Raw genomic sequence first — 23,601 nt, 5'->3', positions numbered from 1 at the left:
TATTGCTTTAAGCACTTTACATATTACCTGACTTAACTTTCACTACATCCATAAGATGATCCCGTCCATTTTACAGATGAGGAAGCCCACGCTCGGACAGTCACATGACGTGTCCGAGGGGTAACCTAGGATTCACGGATGTCTCCACGGATGTCTGTCTCCACAGATGTCTGCTGCCCTGCCATGGTGCCATGCTGCCCCATGAAACCCCCCTGAAATGTCACCTCAGTCACTTGGCCCCAACAAGGCTCTCCAGGCACCTGCCAGGCATGGTTTCCAGTCCTAAGGACACTGGAGCCAGGACACATGGCACAGAAAGAGAAAAACACATGTGCTGAGGAGAGCGGACCAGCCAATGACTCCACAGCCAGAGCAAACCGAAATCAGTGTTTACCTTTGTCTTCAGGACACTAAACCCCAGCTTCCAACAGAATAAATGAAATAGCGCAGAAAGAAAAAGCCAAGGAGAGGCCTGGCTACTGCTCATCCCATTGAAAAGTCGAGCGCTCTCTAAACTAGCTCAATGGTTCCGAAGGAAACGGGAGTCTATTTTGTCTCCTGTCACCAGGGCTGCAAATCCTGATATATCTCAGGCCACAGAGAGAAGCGGATGGCTCAGCACTTGGAGAGATGCCCGCAGGAGGCAGGAAGTGGGGTGGATGATTCAACAGGTACCTCTCTATTCTGAGAACAGATCCTGTGATGGGTGAGTGTACATCCAGCTGAGATAAAAAAATAAATTTGAATGCCGACCATGGGGACTGTACAGCAAGGCTCCCTTTCTTCCGTGGGACTTGAAGCATCCTTTGGGGCTTTAATCCTTCCAGGTTCTCTATTTTTAAAAATGTACTGGGGCGACAAGGCTCTTGGGAGCTCAGGCGGGGGGGGGGGGGGGCTGGTGACTCAACCCCTTCCCTTCCCACCAGCACACCTCCAACCGGACGATAAAGCACTGCAGTCCCACGGGGTCTGCCGGAGGCACCCCTTCCCTCGCCCTCAGTCTTTCTCATCTGTAAAATGGGGGTAGTGAGCTTCACATTGCCAAGACAGAAAAGTGCGGTGCAGATCCACCATTCCTTATCTGAAACCTTGAGGCTCCGTGTGTTTGGTAACTTTGAAGCCTTTGGGTTTCACAGGGTTTTACGGTGGGCCTACCATATAGGATGTATTACCGTGTTGCCCCGAAAATAAGACCGGGTCTTACATTAAGTTGTGCTCCAAAAGACGCATGAGGGCTTATATTCAGGGGCTGACATCCTGAAAAATCGTGCTAGGGCTTATTTTCCGGTTAGGTCTTCTTTTCGGGGAAACACAGTACGCCCAGACAGCTCTGGGCAGTACTCCATAAACCCTTTACTTTTTCCACAGCAAAACGTATGAACAGTCATACTGAGGGGGATAAAATAAAGACTCCAAGTAACCTCACATTCAAATCACATCAGGTTTGCCATCAAGTGCTTGCCCCAAGCTCATGAGAAAGTTTTCAGTTTTCAGAGCCTTTTGGGATCTTGGAATTGTGGAGAAGTGCCAGCTTTGGTTCCAGGCTGGGTTTCCATTCCAATTGCACCTTTACCAGCCGGCTGACCTTGAGAAAGACATTCCTGCTTTCTGTGCCTCAGTTTTCTCATCTATAAAATGGGGTGATAACCCCTAGTGGTTCGTAGGAGGCACGTGAGGAGATGCAGGTTGCCACACTGGTAGGGGGGGCTGGCCACACTGACAGGTGCCCAGGAGGAGAGACCTTGGGGAGTCCATCACAGTTCAAGGGATACCTGTACACAAGGCAGGGGCACATTCCCTTTAACCAAGCCTATTAGGCTGATGCATAAACAGAAGATCCATCTATCAACAGAGAGCACAAGACACAAATGCCAGTAGGATGGGGCTTTCTTCTCAGCCTCACCAGCACGTACTTCCCTGCAGTAAAAGCCCTGGGAGCATGCTGCTTGGTGAGAAGTAATCAGAACAAGGGACAGCATTAGCCTGAAAAAGCAGAGGCAGCTTCAGGCGACAGCCTTGCCCAGGAAATGGGGCTGAAGCTCTGGCCGGTGCAGCCAAGAACACACTCCCTGGACAATGCCAGCCTCTGGCTCTGTGACTGGCCCCTTTCTCTATTTCCATTCCCTCTGATCAGGTTTCCCTTGGTAAACCAGTCATATTCCAGGCTGCCTCCCAATTAGACTTCCTCAGAAACTCTGTCTGGCATTCGATTGCCCTAAACCCTCACACATTCGCAGACAACCAACTGGGGGACCCCTAGAAAAGGCCAGCTGACATCTGTGGCAGATTTGGTGTCCCACGATGGCCACACCACATCTCCCCCTCTACATGCTCTTCTAGAGCCTTGGGCCTTGACCCTGAGCAAGCCCGTGACCTGTTGGTGACCAACAGAAGGGGCGGGGTGATGCTGTGTACCTTCTGAGGCCAGATCGTAGAACGCCATGCAGCTTCCCGCTTCTTAGCCACAACACATGCCCTGGAAGGCTTCAGCTCCCATGGAAGCAGTTTGCACAGAGGTCGCCATGTTGTGAGGAAGCCCAGTCTCCAGGAGACGGGCCCTAAGACAAAACACAGAGAAAGGTATAGCCAGCCCCCAGCTGCTCCAGCTCCAGCCACATCGAACTACAATGGCACCAAGACCCCAGGCCAGAACCACCCAGCCAAGCCCCTTCCCAAATTCCTGACTCACAGGAACCAAGAGATAATACAAGGATTGTTGTTGCTTTCAGCTGCCACGTTTGGGCGGGATGCGTGACATAGCAATAGATAGATAGCGTGAGCCTGCGTCTTCCCACCGGCCTCGATGGGAGGGCTGAGGCCCCTCTCAGGGAACTCAGACAGAATCAGAGACGATCGTTTATGGAAAGCACTAGCACAGTGTGTGGCACGTAGTCAACACTCAGTAGATGCCACTTCCCTTTTTAAGGCACTGGAGGTTCCTGTTAGAAAATGCATTTGTCTTGTCTGGGAGGGGCAGACAGGACCAGAGAGCACAGAAGCCTGACTAGAGAGCAGCGATATGGGTGCCGCTCACTTTTAGACACAACAGGACAGGGTGTATCTGGGGCTTGGCAGGCACCTATGGGTCTCCCTTTTTTGGTTTAGAAAATGCTTTTGCAGTCACTCCCTCAGCTAGACTGGAAGCCCTGTGGAGACAAGAATCTTACTATCAGTCATTAGACACACAGGGTCCTGCAGCAAAGGGGTGGCTCTGGGTAAGGCAGGTAGAATGAGTGATCTCATCCCGATTGTGAGTCCTTTATTAGTGGGCTGTCAGTAAATACTCGTTGGGCACCTCCTCTGTCAGGCACTGTTCTAGCATCCCCCTCAGGCCCTCTGTGTGATGAAAGAGACACTCATGGATCAAATAAGGGCACGAACAATCATTTAATTACTGGTGTGAGTGTTAGGGAGGGAAGCACAAGGAGCCTGGTGCAGGCGGGAGGGAAGGCATACCCTAGGTGGCATTAGACCAAGAACCGAAAACTAGTCCAAGAACAGAGGTACCTTCCCAGCCCAGAAAACAGCTTGTTGGGAGACCCTGAGGAGAAAGGAATGGCAACATCCAGGAAAAAATGTTGGAAAGAATGTCGGCAAGTCAGCTACAGAAAGACGCCCAGGCCAACAGCTCAGAAGTAGCTTGTCAGCCTGGTTGAAGAGCATCTGAGAGGACAGGGGCATCAGAGAGGGTTAAGGAGAGCGACGTTGTTTGTATGAAGGGGAGGCAAGCAGGAGATTGAAAAGGGCCCAAAAACAGATGGTAAAAAACCAAGCAAGAAACAGACACGTCCTGGAGGAGAGAGAAGAGTGAATCTGGAGGTGGCCATTTCATTAGAATTGACAAATTGGAAGGCATGGGGAAATGGGGACCGAGTGGGACTTGGGGTGACATCAAGAAATAAACAAAGGAACTGGAAATGTTTACCAAAAGGAAGTCCATGAAGGGCAAAGTAGCAACATGAGAGGGGTGAGCTCCCCAGCACTAGGCACATGCAAGCAGAGGGGACAGCAAGCAGCGAGCCAGTGACAAGGAAATGCCTGCCTGGAGGGAAGCTTGGACCAGATGAATGACTAAGAGGATCCTTCCAGTCTCGGCATCCAAGGGCTTGTCCTTCCCTCCTCAGAAGGTCATGTGGGAACAGAATGGGCCCCTTCCCTTTGCCGCTACACTCTCCCCCCCATCCGCCCGACCTGCTCCCCTTGTCCTCCAGTCTCTGCTCAAATGTCACATCCTCACAGATGCCTTCCTGAACTCCCACCTTAGCAGCACTGCGCCCCAAATCACTCCCTAACACACAGCCCTGTGGCAGCATCTTCACCCCCTTCTCACATCTCTGTACACTTGCCTGATGTCTACCTCCCCCCACTTAAAAAGCACCGTCCTTGAGAGCAAGACCTTCACCCATTTTGCTCTCTGTTGCCTCCTCCACACCTAGCTCCAGACCAGGCACACAGAAGGTGCTCCATAAATGTTTGTTGAATGAGTAAAGAAACCACATCCAGGCTCTGCCTCTCACTAGCTGCCTGAACTTGTGCTAGTGAGGTCACCTCTCTCAGCCTCATTTTACCATAAAATTGGTATTAAAATACTGTAGTCATGAGGCTCAACCGAAAGTAAGGACCTCGTCACTTATAAACTGCTGTGCTAATGTTTGTTAACCGAGACTCGCAATAATGAAAAGTTAGTCATCTGATTGCCCAAAACAGTGTTTGTGCCTCTCCGGACTGGAAAGACACTGTGAAAGCTCCTTTGCCTTTTGAAAAAAGGGCACCTGCCCTCAAACCTGCACTTTTCTGGCAAGAAAGTTTTTTATTTTGCAGTCTCTGAAAACAGAATGTGAAGGCCCTCGATTCCTTAACTATTTCCTGGGCACACTCTGTAGGCCAGGCCCTGTGCTGGGCCATAAAACTCAGGAATGCAGCCCCGAGCTGGAGGAACCCAGAGTCTGGGGGAGGAGCAGTGGGGGACACTGGTAACAACCAGAGGTGTGGTAAGTGCAGCGGTGGGGGCCTCTGCTGGGTGCTGTGGACACCTGGAGGAGAAACCTGTCCTCAGAGGTCACTCATGCATCCAACAAACATTTCCCAAGCACCAACTGTGGTGAGCCCCATTCTCGGTTCTGGGGATACAACAGTGAATGAGACATGTAAGACCCTGCCTCTCACGAGGCTTACATTCTAAGGAGAGGACAATAAATAAGTAAACAAACAGGATCATTTTAATGGAGATAAGTGTTAGTCATCCAGTAAAACACTAATGGGATATGCAGAAGAAACAGGAGCCAGGCTGCTTCCTGAGTTTGAAACCCCGGCTTTACAATGCACTTTGCAACCTACAACACCTCTCTGTGCCTCCATATCTTCATCTGTAAAATGGGGAGAATAGGACCTACCTCCCAGGGCTGTGGTGAGAATTAAATGAGTGAATGTAAGTTCTTGGAACCGTACCAGGCACATGGTGAGTAAGAGAGTGAATGAGGACAGGCAAGGCTGCTCAGAGGGGTGGTCAGGAAACGCCTGTTTGTTGAGGACAGGCTCGTGAAGATCTAGGGGAGAAGCATTCCAGGCAGCAGAGAACAGCAGGTGAAAAGGTCTCAAGACAGGAATGAGCCTGGGTCTGACCCAGAAAGAGGAAGATGCCGGTGGGAAGCTGCCATTTAGAAACTTGCAGGCCATGGAACAGAATGGGCTTTTATCCTCAGGATCAAAGTGAGCCACTGGAAGATTTTAAGCGTGGGAGGGCGGGAGGGCGAGCATGCTCTGATGTCATGTACAGGAGTCGTTCCAGCTTTCCATCGTGTGGAGAATGGACAGTGAGATAGGCAGAAAGAGGCAGCAGGGGTGTCAGCTGGGAGGAGGAATGGAGGCAACTCCCACCCAAACCCATGGACCGACTATTGAGAATGAGACAGGACACTTCAAATCTCCTCCATCTGGGTGGGCAGGGACATCTGGACCAAAATATGGGAAAGATGATTAAACTCTGACATGAGAGAAAGACTGCAGAAGGCCTGTGGGCCCACAGCAAAAAAATATAAAGACAAAAGGCATTTACTAACAATTGTCACCCCAATAAACTTTAATTTAAAAAAAACGAAAAAAGGCAAAAGGCATGATCCAAGCAATTTAGCAAAATTACATCTCCTCTTATATTTTAGCATATATTACAATTTACTATTAATATTAAATCACACTAACATTAATTGAGTGCTTATTTACGTGCCCAGGATAATATGCTAAATCCATTTTCTCATTTAATTCTTACAAAATCCCTATCCATTCATGCAACAATTCAACAAATGTCTATTACCAGGCATTGATCTAGGGAAGCCAGACAAAGCCTCTACCCTGGTGGAGCTTACACTGTAGAGGCAGAGACAGAGCCTAACAAGGAAACAAAATATTTCAGAGCGGGATGAGAGCTATGAAGAAAACAAAGCAGAGTGAGAGGGTGAGAGGGATGGACAGAGGAGCCACTGTTTTAGGAACGGTGGTCAGAGAAGATCTCGTTGAGATGTCGTGCGGGAGACCCTGCTCGCTGGGCCAGTTGTCGTGCGGGGTGGCCTGCGGGGTCTCTGGTCCCGCTCCCCACATAAGAACGCAGGATACGGTGAGTCCAACAAGGAACACCCACGGAGCCATAGGTAGGGGAGCCATACCACCACGGCCTCACTGGAGGCTGGGCCCACCGGACGGCGACCTGCCGTCCGCTTTTCCGCCAACCGACCGACCGACGACTCTCCTCCACTCTCTCGACTCTTCCTCTCTCTCCGCTCTCCTCTTCCGCTCTCCTCGGCTCTCCGGCAATCCTCGGCAGTCCTCCGTAGTCACAGCAGTTATACCAGCGACCAATTGGCTAACCGGCCACAGCCGACGGCCAATCAGCCACAGCCGACGGCCATTCACCACCCGAGCCAGCACCCCTTCACGTGAGGCCGAGAGCCTGTAAACTACTCTCTGGGGCTCTGTCCCCACAGGAGATAATTCTTGAGTGGAGATAACGGATGATGAGACCAAGCCAGCCATAGGTAAATTTGGAAAAGAGTATGCTGTGCAGAAGGAACAGAAAGTGCAGAAGCCCGGCTGAGATGGAAATAAGGTTGGTGTATTTGAAGCATAAAAAGAAGACCACGGTAGCTCGAGCAAAGTATAGAATGGCAGGATATAAAGTTGAAAGGTAACGACGGACCAGACAGGCCACAGGAAGACGTTCATATTTCACTCTAAGCACATAACAGGAAGCTGCTAGAAGGATCTGCACAGGTTGCTTTGACCACCATGTGGGAAAGGAACCCTGGAGGAGCAAGAATAGACACTGCGAGTCCAGGCATGAGGCTGGAGATGGTGGAGAACACTGGTAGTATTCAAGATGCAGCTTGAGAGTAGAATAAAGGACTTAGTGAAGGACCGAATGTGGTGGGAAAGGGGAAAGGAAGTAGCAAGGATAACAGCAGGTTTCGCGTGGAGCATCACTGACGGGTACCATTAACAAAAAAATTAGGAAAACTGCAAGATGGGCACATTCGGAGAGAATTTATGGAAACAGATGCTGCTGTCATTGTACAGGTAAGTTCACAGCTTTGGAGAGATCGAATAACCAAGTTCACCCAACTGGTAAGCTGAATTACTATTTTCACATACATTTTTTACCCTCACAGCATCCCCTTGGTATTATCTCCAATTCACAGGTAACTGAGGAAAGTGAGGCCCAAAAATGTGAAGGCTACACAGCTAGAGCGGCAGAGCCAATAGTACGTATCGGGTCTAATAGCATATTATTTTCCAATAAAGGAGACAGGCTGGGAGACTGATAAGGAAACCTTGGAGACAGGGTAGAGGATCCGAAGTGTGAATAAAATCGCGCCCTCGGATTCTCTTTCAATGTTCTGAAATTCCGCAATAGGATTCCGGGCAAACTCCGCAGGCTGGGCGTTGCGGCAAGGACAGCATTGTTGGCCATTGTAGGAAACAGGTTCCTGAGACGCCACTTCAGAAACACAGCTGCCAATTAAAACGCAGGCTCCTGGACTCCAGCTTAGACATACCTGAGTAACAACCTATGGAAGTGAGCCCCGGAATCTGTATTTTCCAAATTAGGGCTCCAGCAATCTTCGTCATACAAAAAAGTTTGGGAACTGCGAAAGTATGGTTTGAACCCTGGCAGCCACCCCCTAAACTAGCAGGCTGGACTACGCAGGTCACTTTACACCTCTAGACCTGTTTCCGAAACTGTAAAAGTAGCGGGCGGGGCGGGGGAGGGTAACAATAAAAATCTGCCTAGGACGCTCGACGTCCCCCTGGGGCATTGTGGGATACAGAGGGGCCGAGGCGTCCGCGAAGCATTGTGGGACAGAGAGGGACTGTCAGCCATTCACCGCCTCCAGCTTGGACTGCACGCCCGCCACGTTTCAATAAACCTGAACGCCCTTTCGGAGCGTCGCCGGAGGCCCCATGACGTGACTGTAAACACCCCTCTTACATTTGGCGCCGGGAATGCTAACGAGGCTACCTCGCAAAAAGCAGTGACAAATTTCCGGGTGTGCCTTCGCTTTACGGCTCGCGCTCTGTCGCCGAACCCAAAGGAAGCTGGAGAGCCTTTTACGACAGCGCAGGTCGTGTTTACGGCGCCGGTCGCTGCGCGCGCATCTTCTCTCCTTTCCCGGTTCCTCCGAGTGCAGCTGGTAGTGAGCTCTCCGGCTTGGCCTATCTGTCGCCATCCGGGCCGGCTGAGGCCGTTGCAGGTGAGTGGCGCGTTCCGTAGCGTTCCGGGAACCTCCGGAGCCGGCTTGGGCGGGGAAAGCCTCCGGAAGAGACCCCCCGGTCTGTCCCCCTCCTGCCCCCGCTGTTCCTGCGCTGGGCGTAGCAGGAATCCGCCTTCGGAGTCCCAGGCCCAGCGTACTGCGGGATGCGGGGCACGGCCTTGTGGGTGAGGTGCCTGGCCCTAGACGCCGCTTCGCGGTCACGGGCTGGATGAATGATAATGTCATTTAACTCAGTTGGGTCTCAGGGTCTTGTTTAAGTGGCCAAACGTTGTCTTGAGTTTCTGTGAGTGAAGTATTGGGAGTGCCAAGCTGAACGGTGTTCGGCTCTGCTCTGAGTGGACAACCCAAGATTTCCTTCCCTTTAACGTGAAATGGAAGGCTAGAACGGAATAGATCTGGTCTCTGATTTGAAACACACACCGGTATTGATGGCGTGCGGTCTGTAGTGGCAGCAGTAATCTGCACAACACTGTGGTCCCCCAGAAACGCAGCCCCTTCTGGGTGCTTCCCCCACTCTGCCCCTGCAGCCTGTATGGCTGTCCCTCCGTTCTAACTGGAGAGCTCAGTTTGTCCTGCTGCTTCCATTCTGCTCACTCTTATTTTACATGTGTCAAAACCGGACTTCCTCCCCCTGGAAAAATGCCTGTCAAGCCTTGGGCCTATTTCCTTCTTGAGCTCTGGCAGACACGTAGATTTTTTTTTTAACGTATTTCTAAACATCATTGTGTTATTAAATGTGCTCTAAAACCCCAGATCTTTTGAGGCTGCTGTGCACCTAGAATATAATGGGAAAAATGCTGCACTTACGGCAGACAACCCTGGAAATCAAACCGATTTTGAAATGATGGGCAGATCAATTCCTTTTTTTGGCTGAGCTGCAAATGTTTACCTTTTAAGTGCTGGTTGGGGGAATTAGTGGCTAACATATCTAGCAGGGTGCCTGACACTTAGTAGGAGCTCAGCAAATACTTATTGAATGTGAGTTGTTTTGAGACCACCACCCCTTCCTCAGTCCCCTTCCTGGAGTGTAAGTTAAGTTCAGAGTTGGAGGACGCAGCTCCCAGGTTCGTTCTCTTGCTGTCACCCAATTCCTGTTGCTGTCACCTCTGTAGGAAGCTTTAGTCTCCCCTTCATGGGACAAAGAGGAGAATTTACTAAATTCAGTATCCAGTGCTCTTTGATTGCACTCCACCTGTCATGCGGGGTCTCTGATCCCACTCCCCGCACAAGAACACAGGACATGGTGAGGCCAAAAAGGAACACCCACGGAGCCATAGGTAGGGGAGTCATACCACTATTATTCTCGCTGGCGGCTGGATTGGAGACACAGGAATAGGAGCCACACGAGCTGCAATCTGCCATCTGCTTCTCGGCCAACCAACCAACCAACGTAGCCAAGGCAGTTATATTAGTGGCTAAATGGCTAACTGGTTACAGCTGATGGCCATCTACTACCTGAGCCAGCACCCCTCCACGTGAGGCTGAGAGCCTGCAAACTGCTCTCTGGGACTCTGTCCCTATACCACCCTCCAGAAATATTTGTGTAATGAGTTTTTCTTTGGGAACTCACCTGAGCATTTTCAGAGGCTTGCAATGGGTGGTGGGTGCATGGGTTTTTGACAGGAACTGTCAGGTGTCTGTCAAGCATCCGTTGGGAGTCCTTGGTTTTTACTCTCCTGAGAGGAGCTATAGCATTAGGCAGAGTGGACTCTGGAGCCAGACTGCCAGGGTTCAAATTTTTCATCAACTAGCATTGCAACTTTGGGCAATTTCTTAACTTCTCTGTGCCTCAATTTTCTGATCTAAAAAACGGGGATAATACTGGCCCCTACCTCAGATTGTGGGGGGATTTCGTGAATTTCTGCATGTAAGCACAATGGACAGTGCCTGGTACTGAAAATACTTACGAACATTTGATCTGTGGCCACTTTGATGGCTGAAGGTTTCTGGTGACCTCTTCAGCTCTCCGGCAGGCCTTTTGCCTGGCTCTGTCTCCACTTCTGCAGAAGGATTTGCACTGACAACAGGAAATTGGAAGAACAAGAAAAGAAAGTTGAATTTCAGGACGTACTCACAGACTTATTTTTCTTAGACTCTATGTAAATGTATTTTTGCAAGTCTGAATAGTAATTGTGTGGCATTTTACAATGAAAGCATTTCTGTGTGTGTTAACTAATAAGACTTTTCAGAATGATCCTCTGATAAAAATAAAATAAGGAGCTTACTTATTTTACAGATGAAAAGGCTGGGCTTAGGGAAGTTAAATATTATATGCCATGGTGAAGGTGTTTCTGAGAACCAGAACTTGGTTATTACACTTGAAAAAAAGTTACTACATTTTATCCAATCTGTGAGACACCACCAACTTTAACCAAGCATGATTATTTTATTACAACACTAAGAAAGAAAAACTGTCAGTTATGACACCCAATCAAGCATAAGGTGCAAACTCATTTCAAGGATGTTACAGTGGGAAAAAATGAAATATGGTAACTCAGTTTTGTTAGCAGCCTTCTGAGTTAAAAGTATTCACAAGAAGAGAGTGACTAACAGGGTTCCATTTTGTGTGTGTGTTGTTTTTTTTAATTTTATCATTTACATCTTAGCTTACCTCAAATAGAAGACTTTTTATACTTGGAAGCCTTTCTTCATGCAGCTACTTACTTATATTTTTTTAAGGTTTAGAAGATGGCAAAGTTCATGACACCTGTGATCCAGGACAACCCCTCTGGCTGGGGTCCCTGTGCCGTCCCCGAGCAGTTTCGGGATATGCCCTACCAGCCGTTCAGCAAAGGAGATCGACTAGGAAAGGTATTTGCCTGTCAGCAGGAGCTTAGACCCTTTAAGCTGTGGCTGCTATTCTGGACGCGTTCGTTTCAATTTTAGCCTCTCAGAAGCACGATTCCTGTGTTCCTTAGGGACACCAGCTGAGAAAGGTTGTCACCTCTGGCTACTTCCAGTAGTCACAGGCAGCTGGGCACTTACAAAGGCTTTGTGAGCCAGTCCTGCTACTTGCCCACAGTGTCCTCACTTTCGGGGGTTTCTGGGTCAACAGAAAATTGCCTCCTTGACCTGTGCACTGTCTTCCCTGTTGCCCTTACTAGGTTGCAGACTGGACGGGCGCCACGTACCAAGATAAGAGGTACACGAGTAAGTGTTCTCCGGCTGACTGCCCGCTCAGGGCCGTGGGGAAACCATTCCTTTTCCTGGTAACCTCCCTCGGAAAGTTCTAGAATGGGAACATGCTGCTGATAATAACTCCCGGTATTTAGGAGCATGTTCTAGATTCTGGACACTGCCCACATTTTTTTGGACGTAGCCCCAAAAGTGAGACTGTTCATTAAAGATGTTGGACCTATTATAGTGGGAGTTTTCCCCTACTTTTGGGGACCATGAATCCGGTTGCAAATCTGTTGAACATACTCCCATTTTGCACTTCATGGTTTGGGATTTACTGAACCTGTGACGCCAATGGAGTCCAGTGTCGGAATTCCTGGCTTTAAGATCCTGAGACAGTAGATTGGTTTTTTAACTCCTGTTCTTACGGAATAAGGCAGAGTGGAATGGGCTTATCTTGAGTCCCTCAGACTCTGTCTTGCCTTCGAATGTTCTTTAGGCCAGAGTTTGTCAAACTTGAATGTGCATGTGAATCACCAGGGGACCCTGTAAAATGACTCAGCGGCACTGGGGTGAGGCTGTGAGTCTGCGCGTCTGAGATGCTCCAGCCGCTGCCGAGGGGCCTGAGGCAGCGCTTAAATAGCAAGGCTTTAGTGTGTATATGTAAAGTCTGTGGGTTGTGGTTGTCACACTCTGTCACCTTTGTCCCCAGATAAATACTCCTCTCAGTTTGGCGGTGGAAGTCAGTATGCGTACTTCCATGAGGAGGATGAGACGAGTTTCCAGCTGGTGGACACAGCGCGCACACAGAAGACGGCCTACCAGCGGAACCGGATGCGCTTTGCACAGGTAGGGCTGTTACAGCCTGGGGCTGTCTGTCACCTGCTGCTACAAGTGTAACCCTGTGAGTGCTGGGAGGAGGGGTCCATGTTACATTAGGTCTCCTAGCGAACCCCAAGTAGCTGCTCAGTGACTGCATTGTTCTAAAGTAAACTTCATTAGGACCAGGAATGCATTTAAACAGTTTAGCTTTCTGTTGACCAGTAGCCAGGATACCATACCCGTGCTCAGAATGATTTTTGTGCTGGATGAAAAGGTGCCTCTGTGCCTATTGCTTGACTTAATTGCTGGGTTGCAGGCTTTATTAAGCAGATGGTCCAGTCGGACCACAGCTTATTACATAAAGAGGCAAATTCAGCAACTCTGATAAAAACCAATAAACCTACTTCAATAAAAAATATGTGTGTGAATGTCAGTCCAAGCTAATTCCAAGTACTTATTCAGCTAAACTCCAGACTGTTGTTGATTAGAGTAAAAGCACAGAGTAAAATGTGCAACTCGGATGTCACATCCTGAACTTGGGCTGATGGCCTTCCATTAGGTACTGTCCATTGTGAGTCACACCTCCAAGATTTTAACATGGGTGTTTTTTCCTTTTTCCCAGCGAAACCTCCGTAGAGACAAAGATCGGCGGAACATGTTACAATTCAACCTGCAGACCCTGCCTAAGAGTGCCAAGCAGAAAGAGAGGTGAGTTCCCATCCTGCCCAAACAAAGTATTCTTCCAAGACTGACCGTACTCTGAAATCACTAGGCCAAAATGGGAGAATGGTTGTCACCCCCACCAGTGCAAAAAAAAAAACCACAACAAAAATACCTTCCTAAAGCTGGTTAAGCCACTGTTTCAACCCTGACATTCTCCAAGGGCCAATTTCAGTTCATGGCAATATTAAGTCCCCGTTTTTCTTAAAAACCTGCACTGAAAGTACAATTTTCCTGTCTTTCCAGAGAACGCATACGCCTGCAGAAAAAATTCCAGAAACAATTTGGAGTGAGGCAGAAATGGGACCAAAAATCACAGGTAGTGTATCCAAACCAGAATTCTCTCTAGGAATTTGATTTTGCTTATTTATTTGGTCTTGGAACAGCTTGAGATGTATTAATAATTCACATACTATGCAATTCACCCGTTTAAAGTGTACCTTTCAGTGGTTTTTAGTACATTCACAAAATTGTACAACCATTCCCATAACGGAATCATACAATACGTGGCCTTTAAGGTTCATCCATGTTGTAACATGTATCAGTTCTTCATTTCTTTGTATCACCCTGTTCCTTTGTGTGGATGCACCGTTTTCTTTATCCGTTCACCAGTTGATGGGCATTTGGGTTGTGTCCACTATGAGGAATATTGCTGCTGGTGCCGTTCCTGTACAGGTGTTTGTGTGGACATTGTGGGAATAGAAGATGCGTGTGAGCACGAGTTCAGTTACAGTTGTACAAGTTACACATCGCTGGATATGATGCTTGCTGCGTCAAGAACAAACAGCTAAATACTCTGAGAGAAAGCTAAAGGAGCTGCTACAACTTCTTGATGAAATACAAATATATAAAGAGCTGGTGTTCCCTGGGTGGCATCCTTACCTAGGAGTGGAATTCCTATTTGGTTTTGAATTCTTGATCCCTTCAGTTGTCTTCTAGATTGTAAGCTCTGGGATTCGGATTCTGTGTTCTAAAACAGCCAACACAGAGTAAATGTTCCAGACATTTATTCAGTAAAAGTCCTTCACGCTGTTAACCTGCCTTTTGCTTATGTCTTGCACTGGCTGTGATGTCTTTTCCCTCCAATGGTTTTCTACTACAGAAACCCCGAGACTCTTCAGTTGAAGTTCGTAGTGACTGGGAAGTGAAAGAGGAAATGGACTTTCCCCAGTTAATGAAGATGCGTTACCTGGAAGTATCAGAGCCACAGGACATGTAAGTGGCGTCCTCATTGCATAAGATTGACAGATGAGCTTAAAAACAATCGATGTTGGGGGAAGCAGAAAGAAGTTTAGTGGTACTAAACTTTAGATCTCTTTCAACTTCCTGGCATTGAGAGCAAAAGAAAAATAAAATTAAGTTATATAGCTCTCTTTGGCAGAAAGAGAAAGGGAAGAAAGAAAAACCAGATTTCTTTCGGTTTCCTGGAATGCTGACCAAAAGAGAAATTAAGTGATCTAGCTCTTTTGGCAGCAGGAGCAGAGCTTTTCCTGACATCCAGAGAGCCCTTACCTCAGAGGCCACGTGGGTGGGAATGGCTTAGTGGGGAGCTGGAGCGCCAGTCTTCTGTCTGTTACTCCTCATCTCCCCATCTTTAAGTGGGGGGTTGGGCAGAATCAGTTGTGTTCACACTGTCCTGTGGGGCCACCTCGGGAGCTAAGGAGACGGGTCCTGAGTGAGCACTGAGAGTTCGTCTCCTGCTCTCACTGTCAGACAGTTTCCATCTCATACGTATTAGATTTCGGGATGAGACGTAGGTGCCGAGGTGTAACAGAAAGTGGTGACCCTCTTCCCTTTGCTTTGCATGGTCCCGCTCCCCGCAGCGAGTGCTGTGGGGCCCTGGAATACTACGATAAAGCCTTCGACCGCATCACCACGAGGAGCGAGAAGCCGCTGCGCAGCATCAAGCGCATCTTCCACACGGTCACCACCACAGACGACCCTGTCATCCGAAAGGTGCGTGCTCCCCGCCGCCCGGATCCGTGAGGAATGCCGCTGGATGGGGCCTGGGAGCCCTCTAGATACAGTCTGCTGAATCAGACGGGGATTGGATGGGTGAACGTACAGCCGCTCTGCCGGCTGGCCCGGGGATGCCGGATGTGAATCCTGGCACTATACACGTCCTAGCTTCACCTTTGGGGCCTTTGCTTTCTCCCTGTAAAGTGGGGTAAACGCACTTACTTACCATGTGCGCCTGGGGTGAGGGTGAAAGGAAGCCTTGTCAGTGCTTGCCTGGAACACGGCGAGTGCTCAGTGAGCTGTGGACACACACGTCCCGGGGTGGGGGCTGCCAGCAGCAGCTCGCTGGCTGTACGCACGTGTGTTCTGTGTGGGCGTGGGTGTAACTGCTCTCCCCTCCGTGCGAGTGGGCGACTGGATCTAAGCACGTCCTCACCTTTTTCCTCTCTTTTGTTCTCTTCACAGCTGGCAAAAACACAGGGGAATGTGTTTGCCACTGACGCCATTCTGGCCACACTGATGAGCTGCACCCGCTCCGTGTATTCCTGGGACATTGTTGTACAGAGAGTTGGGTCCAAGCTCTTCTTCGACAAGAGGGACAACTCTGACTTTGGTAAGAAGCCTGTCTGGGAGCAACACAAAGGCGTTGAGTGTCTGTTGGGTCAGAGAAGCTCCCTGGCCCTGGAGGATGAGTAGAAGGTGGTCTATCTCCCCCTGGGCATGTGGGAACCCCTCCCGGCCTCCTCAGACGGTCACTCAGTCCCTCCCTGGGGCTTCAGCTTTCTGAGTCCTCACAGGACACCGAAATTATGCTTCCAGATGTTACTCATTTGAGTAATACTTTCCTGATCTCGGCCATCTCTACATAACGTCTGTAGTATTTACTTAGTGTTTTTCTTTAAGCTGATGGGGTGTTTTTTTACCTCAGTGTATTTGCAAAGAAAAGAACATATGCACATATTTTATACCATTCGTGTATGTATATACACACCTGCCATGACTGAAAACTAGGGCACGCAGTAATAACAGCAATGAAACAAAACAGAACAATTATATTGCGCGCCTCAAGCCTTCTTCTTTGTTTAAAAGCTAATAAAATCAAACATTCTCTGGAGGAATCCAAAAAGATTGAAAAGGGATAGCTTTTTTACACCGTGACTGAATTTCATGTTAGCACCTAACGTCACCCAGGAGCACTGCACAAACCCTCCCCTGCATGTCCCACCCGTGGGAGACCTGTGTTGGTAGGTGGCAGTTCTCTGAAGGAAAGGCCTTTGTCACGTGGACCACCACGGCTCCCCGCGGTGCTGTGCACGTCATTGGTGACTCTTCGTTTTGTGGGTGGGTGACATGCTGCTGCTTTTGCAGACCTCCTGACAGTGAGTGAGACGGCCAACGAGCCCCCTCAGGATGAAGGTAATTCCTTCAACTCGCCCCGCAACCTGGCCATGGAAGCAACTTACATCAACCACAACTTCTCCCAGCAGTGCCTGAGGATGGTGAGCATTGGGCGCTCGTCAGATTCCCGCAACAACTGCTTTTACTGAGCCCCTGCGGTGTGGGCTCCAGGCTTGTGGGATTGGGCGGGACAGATGGGGTCCCTCCCAGTCGCCAAGGGGTTCCGAGCATGGGCTCTGAGGTCACACTGCCTGACTCTGACGCCTGGATCCAGCGCTTCATAGCTCTGGTGTCGGGCGGGCTGCGTGTCTATAAAATGAGAACGCTGACAGTGCTCGTCTCCCATGGACGCACTGTAAAGATCCTTTGGATGATCTGACAAATGCACTGTATAGGTGCAAAGTTCCTAGCCCTAGGAAGCTTCATCATGGAGGAGGAAACACAATAAACCCTGGACACATACAATGTGTGCTGTGGAGAACAAGGAAGCAGGAGGGTGTGATTGCTACTGAAATGGGATAATGGAACTGGACACGCGGAAGCAGTCAGTAAATGCTGTTCCATCCATTGTGATTCACGGGTGCTCGCTTGTGCTCAGTGGGAGCAAATAGGCAGACACCACACCCTGAGCTCAGAGCCCCCTCGAGGGTTCCAGGGACCTGGCCTGGCTGTAACTACAGAGGTGTGGGATCTGACTGCTTGGCTTGGCAACAAGTTGGTGCTGTTGCCTAACACCTGTGTCATTTTCGCAGGGGAAAGAAAGATACAACTTCCCCAACCCAAACCCGTTTGTGGAGGATGACATGGATAAGAACGAAATCGCCTCCGTCGCATACCGGTAAGTCACCGCTGGGGGGGGTGCACGGACCCGGCCCTGTAGGGGGAAATCATCTGAAATTCAGGATCTCAGTGACCAAATGAGTCCCTTCTTCATTGCAGTTACCGCAGGTGGAAGCTGGGGGACGACATCGACCTGATTGTCCGCTGTGAGCATGACGGTGTCATGACCGGAGCCAATGGGGAAGTGTCCTTCATCAACATCAAGACCCTCAACGAGTGGGATTCCCGGGTGAGGCACCTGCGTCGCCCTGGTGGGGCCCCACGTGTTGTCACAGCTCGCACCGGGGAGCCTCTTTCTGTTCCCCTCGCATGACTTAGAGAGCTGCCGAGAGTTTTCTTGTCCTCTGAAGTTTCCCCCACTTTGTTCCTCATTGAGAAAGAGACCGTGTGTGTGAGCGTAACTAACTGCTTCCAGGACTTTCTCCCTCTGTTCCATTCCGACCTCCTGTTGGCTTCTGCTGTCTGTGCACATGTGATTTTGATCTCCTTATTATTTGGGCTGGCAGCTTTCCTGTAAGACTGGCAGCTCCTTTTTCTGACCTGTTCTTTCACTTCACTACAGCCACTACCTTCTTTTCTATCTTCTGATTCTGTTGCCAGCTCTTTCACTTACTGCACTCGGGGATTCTAAGATTAGCTCAGATTTGGCTCTTCAGGAAGCACCTCGAATGAAACGTGCTGCCTTTGTTTTTCCTCTTTCTGCTCTCACATGCTGGTGCGCTATGACTGTTGGGCTGTTACCCTTTCTGGAGTTGCCCAGACTTATGTGCCTGAATTTGAAGTGGGCGGCAGTGTTCCCGGGTGCTGCTGTGCAGTCAAGGGTCCTCGGGGGGAGGGACAGCTCCTGGGTTGAATGGGTGTCCAGTGCAGTGGCACACAGAGGGCCATGTGCTGTCTTCATTACAGCCAAGGGATTAGCCTTTAACACCACTGATGAGCGTTCCTCGGTGTTCCTTAGCCCCCAGCCCTGCCGAAGCAGCACTGAAAGGCTGGCTGTGGTCTTAGCTCTGGCCCCATGGCCTTCGCCACCATGACCCCCCTGTAGCATGTGGCATCCTTGTATCGATGTGGCTTTGCCCTGTGTCACTACCTGCATTACTCTGGTCTCGCACTTTTCTTGACTCCCTTCACGTGTTTTTTGCTGGTTCCTCTCCTTTTTGACCCTTAGGGAGCATTCCCTTAAGGGGTCAGCCCCTCCATAGCTCTTTTTGCTATAATTATTTCTTCATACAGTTTTCTTTTGCTCCATAACAAATTAACAACCTTAGAGGCTTAAAATGACATCCATTAGCTCATAGTTTGGTAGGTCAGAAATCCAGCATCAGGTGGCTTGGTTCTCTGCTCAGGGTAGCAGAAAGTTGAAATCAAGGTGTCAGCAGAGCTGAACACATCTAGAGGTTCTAGAAGAAAATCCACTTCCAAGCGCATTCTAGTTGGCAGAATTCAGTTCCTTCCAGTTGTGGGGCTTTGGGCAGCGACCCGCTGGGGCCTGTCGGTCCCTAGAGACCACGCACATTCCTTCTCCATCTTCCAACCAGCAACGTCAAGTCCTTCTCATGCGCCTACCCTCTTGACTTCTGTCTCTGGTCGCTACACCAGATTTAAGAGCCCTGTGGTTAGGGGAGGCCCACCCAAATGCTCTCCTTAGCTTAAGGACCTTAATTAATTACAGCTGCAGAATCTCTCTTGCCATATAAGGTAGCACAGTCATGGCGGTGATATTTCATCCTAGTCACAGGTACCACCCACGCTCCAAGGTGGGAATCTGCAACGGCAAGGGTCACTGGGGTCATCTTAGAATTCTGCCTGCCCCAAGCCTTGAACTCTAAAACATGTTTCCTCGCATCTACTCTGACTCCCCATTCCATTGTTTTCCTGCTAAAATACCTTGCCCTTCCTGTGTCCTCATTCCTATCGTTACCTCTGTCTTGGCTGTGCATCAGCGTTGTCTTTCTCCTGCTCACTTAGGCTCAGAGCCTCAAACCCCTCCAACTCCTGCACGCTTCTCTTCTGCTGCCACGTACGGTCTGTCTTCTCACTCAGTTCTGGATCTCACTGACATCACCCTAGTTTAGGACCCTATTCAGTATACTTCTTATTTTGTATTGTCTCCTAACTTGCTCCTCCTTACCACCCCATTCAATGTATCTGTGCCGATTAATTGTCCAAAACACTGCTTCCGTCATGCAGCATGGTTATAGAAAGACTCTTAATATGCCACAGCAAACTCACAAGGGGACTGCAGAATATTTTTCATTTTAGAGGAAAGAGACATCTGTCAGAATACTAGTCCTGAGTGGCTTAATACCATGTTTCCCCGAAAATAAGACTGGGTCTTATATTAGTTTTTGCTCCAAAAGACGCATTAGGGCTTATGTTCAGGGGATGTCATCCTGAAAAATCATGCTGGGGCTTATTTTCGGGTTAGGTATTTGTTTTGGGGAAACGCGGTAAAAGGGACTCTTCAGTGTTTCTTTGGCCTATTATTGCTATGAACCAAGAAGGTTTGGAAAGCTCTACCATGTGACCTTCAACCAGTCACTTCACGCTGAGGCCAAGTTCACTATCTGTAAAATAGGCGGCTGGAGAAGATGGTCTCTGGGATCTTGTCCTGCTTTGTCTGCTCACACACGTGTACATACAACGCAGACTCTGACCTCATGTCTGCGGGCCCCCACCCCCACCCAGGACTAACCCAGCCTGTCTCCCTCCCTGCCTCAGGTCAGTCCACCTCCAGCCTCTGCCAGGATTCTGCACTAGGTTAGCTGCGGCTCTTCCTCTGTGAAACCCTTCCTTACCACAAAACACACATAAACACTCACCTCTGCCATTGACACGGCTCTTGTTTTTAACTTGTATGTGTGTGTCCTTGTCTGGATGAGCTCTTAGGAAGAGAGGAAGTGCCTGCTGTGTGGCAGGCTGTGCAAGGCAGGGACCATGTCTTTGCTTCTTCACTGATAAGTTTTACCTCTGATTTACCTGCGGCCTCACCCACCTCCTGGTCAAGCCCAGCAGGGAGCTCCTTCTCTGCCCGAAGAGGTACCAGAGCCTTCGGCTAAGCCTGCCTTCACTCCCGTAACCGGTGCTTTCCTTCTGCAGCACTGTAACGGCGTTGACTGGCGTCAGAAGCTGGACTCCCAGCGAGGGGCCGTCATTGCCACCGAGCTGAAGAACAATAGCTACAAGTTGGCCCGGTGGACCTGCTGTGCTTTGCTGGCTGGATCTGAGTACCTCAAGCTTGGGTGAGATTCCTGTCCAGGAGTGTGAACTCATCTTCCGGAAGGAGGGATCTGCGGGTAGGGAGACGGGCTTGCCTTTTCCCTTTCCCTTGGGAAGAGCATCTGGCAAGGGCCCCCTTTGGACTGTATTTGCCCCCGGGTGTTGCTGTGTCTCCGGGCCAGCCTGCCCCCACCACTAACACTGCCTCCCCACTAGTTACGTATCCCGGTACCACGTGAAAGACTCCTCGCGCCACGTCATCCTGGGCACGCAGCAGTTCAAGCCCAATGAGTTTGCCAGCCAGATCAACCTGAGCGTAGAGAACGCCTGGGGCATCCTGCGCTGCGTCATCGACATTTGCATGAAGCTGGAGGAGGGCAAGTACCTCATCCTCAAGGACCCCAACAAGCAGGTCATCCGCGTCTATAGCCTGCCCGACGGCACCTTCAGCTCCGACGAGGATGATGAGGAGGAGGAGGAAGAGGAGGAGGAAGAAGAAGGTTCGTGGCAAGCCTCTTTCGAGGGGGGACCAAGCTCTACAGCCACAGTGCTCTTGAGCCTTGATGTAAAACTTGAGCGTTCCCTGAGACTTGACTTAATTTGGGGAAGCATTCACTCAGCTCCAGGAGCTGCTTCAAGAGCTTTGGGTCACGTGAAGGGGATGGGAGAGTGGTCTCTTAGAGGCGAGGGTGAGGAAGAAGCATCTAGAGAAAGATGATGGACGTCCCTGATGTCAGCCAGTGGGCTGAAGGAGATAGGTGCTCGGGGTGAGTTACACCGGCTGCAGCTGTCTTTTCTGCTTCGCCGGCTAGTGACTGAAGGCAGACTCTTAGCCCTGTGAGAGGAGGTGTTGCAAACCATAGCAGTTCACCAGTTTGACATGGCTCATTTTTCTACCATTTTGTATCTTTCAGAGGAAGAAACTTAAGGAGCTGGAGTTTGTAAATCCACCAAGCCTAGGAGGGCCTTGGATGCCTGGTGGACTCTTTGTCTGATACTTGGGAATAAAGTATAAGTCTCTCCAGCCTCACCCTCAGTGCGTCCTGCATTACGATTCACGGCCCTTCGTCCTTCTCCAAGTAGCCCTTGGGAGAGGGAGGGTGACATACAGAAGTTTCTGTCTGGAGGTCGTAACCTGGGTTCCATCATTTGTTCTTGAGCATTATTAGTCTTACATTCCTGTTGGAGGGTAAATGCCCTAGATTTTTCTGTCCTTGGAACCCGGTGGAATTATCCTTTCCTGGAGGTCCCCATGAGAAGTCCATTTCCACAGGCATGAGTGCCTGCTGGCTGTGCGCCAAAACCAGCTGCTGCCCTTAGAGAAACAAATCACTAGGAAAAGGTGAAGCAGGCACAGTCTTTGGAAGTTGGGGTGGGTTGCAGCTCCTGGAGGAGACGGCCTCAGAAGATTTTGACATGTTCCACCGAGTGGTGATCATACGGTTTGTGAATTGTTTTCAAGCCTTGCATGGGCTGGTGACAGTCTCAGGCTGGTACACTCAAAGCGACGTCATAAACATCAGCTACAGATGTTTAGCATATGTAAAGTTGTTTTTATAAGGGAACAGTGTTCTGTTCTTGACACCGTGAAGTAATTACCCTGCCAGGTAAACTAAACTTTCTAGAAATTGCTCATCTGAGCCTGACAGAACTTAGGATACCACTGGAAGTCATACCGTTGTGCAGATAAGGAAACAGCCTCAGCTTTTGAGTCACTTTCCTAAAGTTACTATTTTAATCAAAATAATTCAGCCTGAAAAACTAAGCAAAAATGTATTGAACTTTGTTAGAGTTACTAGGAAGATAAAGCATAAACGTGCTTCTTAGGGCGTTTTCAAAGTAAGTGGAATGTTAAAAAGTGTGTATTAAAGTGGTGTGACAAGTGCTAAGGGGTTTCAGAATTAGGCCGCTACTTACCAAGCTGCCTCTTAAAGACTCACGATGCAATCCAGTGGGATTTGCTGTGACCGATGGGCAGGTAGAAGCACGTTTCACGCTCACTCTCAAAACTGCACAATGCCTTCCACATATTTCTTTGATCTGTGCCCTTCTTTCACCTGCCCTGCTTGGGACCACCACGCTGACTGCTGAAAACAATCCTGACTCAAAACCCTTCAGTAGCATCCTGCTTCCTAACTTCCGGGCTCAGGCTCGGCTCAAGGCCCTGCCACAGCTAACAGTCCTGATTTCCTGCTACCCACCAAAAGACGAGCAACTACTTTAAGGACTTAAATAGTTGACCAGCCCCCATTCTCAAATCTTCACAGCCACTAAATAGACCTCGCTACTTTACTTTTGGTTAGAATTTTCCCTGGCCTGTCTGCGTTCAATGTTCAACAAATGCTCACTGAGGGCCTCCTGCATGCCCGCGATCCTGGAGAAAGCACTGAGGTCACCAGAGTGAAAAAGACCGTTTCTGCTCTAGTGGAGCTTTTCTCTGACGCTCATACAGGCTGTGAAAATTACTGGTAAGTGGCGTTCCTTAGTGGGTCTTTTGGCAGGGAGGTCACAGCTACTATTTTTAGTGGAAAGCTCCAGCCATGCAAAGCTGGAAGACTACAGAGTTCTTTCCATACGAGGCATGGCTACCTTCCCATGAGAACTCTCAGTCCCATCTCACTGGACTACTTAATGCCCCTTGAAGGTTCCTGACCTTCCCTCAAATGCACTGTGTTCTGCCCATGTAAATCTTGAGAAAAATTAGGACATTTTAACGACATAATCGACGGGCCTGTGGGAGGAGCTGGGGTTGATGCTAGGAGTT

At 49.5% G+C, this 23,601-nt stretch overlaps 1 protein-coding gene across 2 annotated transcripts; it reads left to right on the top strand.

The window, feature by feature from the left end:
* The first annotated feature begins 8,341 nt into the window (after positions 1-8,341).
* Positions 8,342-21,867, top strand: EIF3D (eukaryotic translation initiation factor 3 subunit D). Of its 2 annotated transcripts, none has more exons than XM_019713445.2 (15): positions 8,342-8,741; positions 11,442-11,573; positions 11,867-11,912; positions 12,592-12,728; positions 13,324-13,409; positions 13,668-13,740; positions 14,524-14,636; positions 15,245-15,377; positions 15,846-15,993; positions 16,749-16,879; positions 17,531-17,616; positions 17,718-17,847; positions 20,718-20,860; positions 21,054-21,337; positions 21,752-21,867. In XM_019713445.2, the coding sequence occupies exons 2-15, from the start codon at positions 11,451-11,453 to the stop codon at positions 21,763-21,765; spliced, it is 1,647 nt and encodes a 548-aa protein (XP_019569004.1). In that variant the 5' UTR covers positions 8,342-8,741; positions 11,442-11,450; the 3' UTR covers positions 21,766-21,867. The 2 variants fall into 2 exon arrangements, with proteins under 2 accessions (XP_019569004.1, XP_074182432.1); XM_074326331.1 differs by having other exon boundaries at positions 8,436-8,741; positions 11,448-11,573.
* The last annotated feature ends 1,734 nt before the right edge of the window (positions 21,868-23,601 follow it).

This window comes from Rhinolophus sinicus, linkage group LG02 (genome assembly GCF_036562045.2).
Source record: "Rhinolophus sinicus isolate RSC01 linkage group LG02, ASM3656204v1, whole genome shotgun sequence".
In the NCBI taxonomy this organism is placed as follows: Eukaryota; Metazoa; Chordata; class Mammalia; order Chiroptera; family Rhinolophidae; genus Rhinolophus; species Rhinolophus sinicus.
This window is presented reverse-complemented; position numbering and strand designations above follow the sequence as displayed.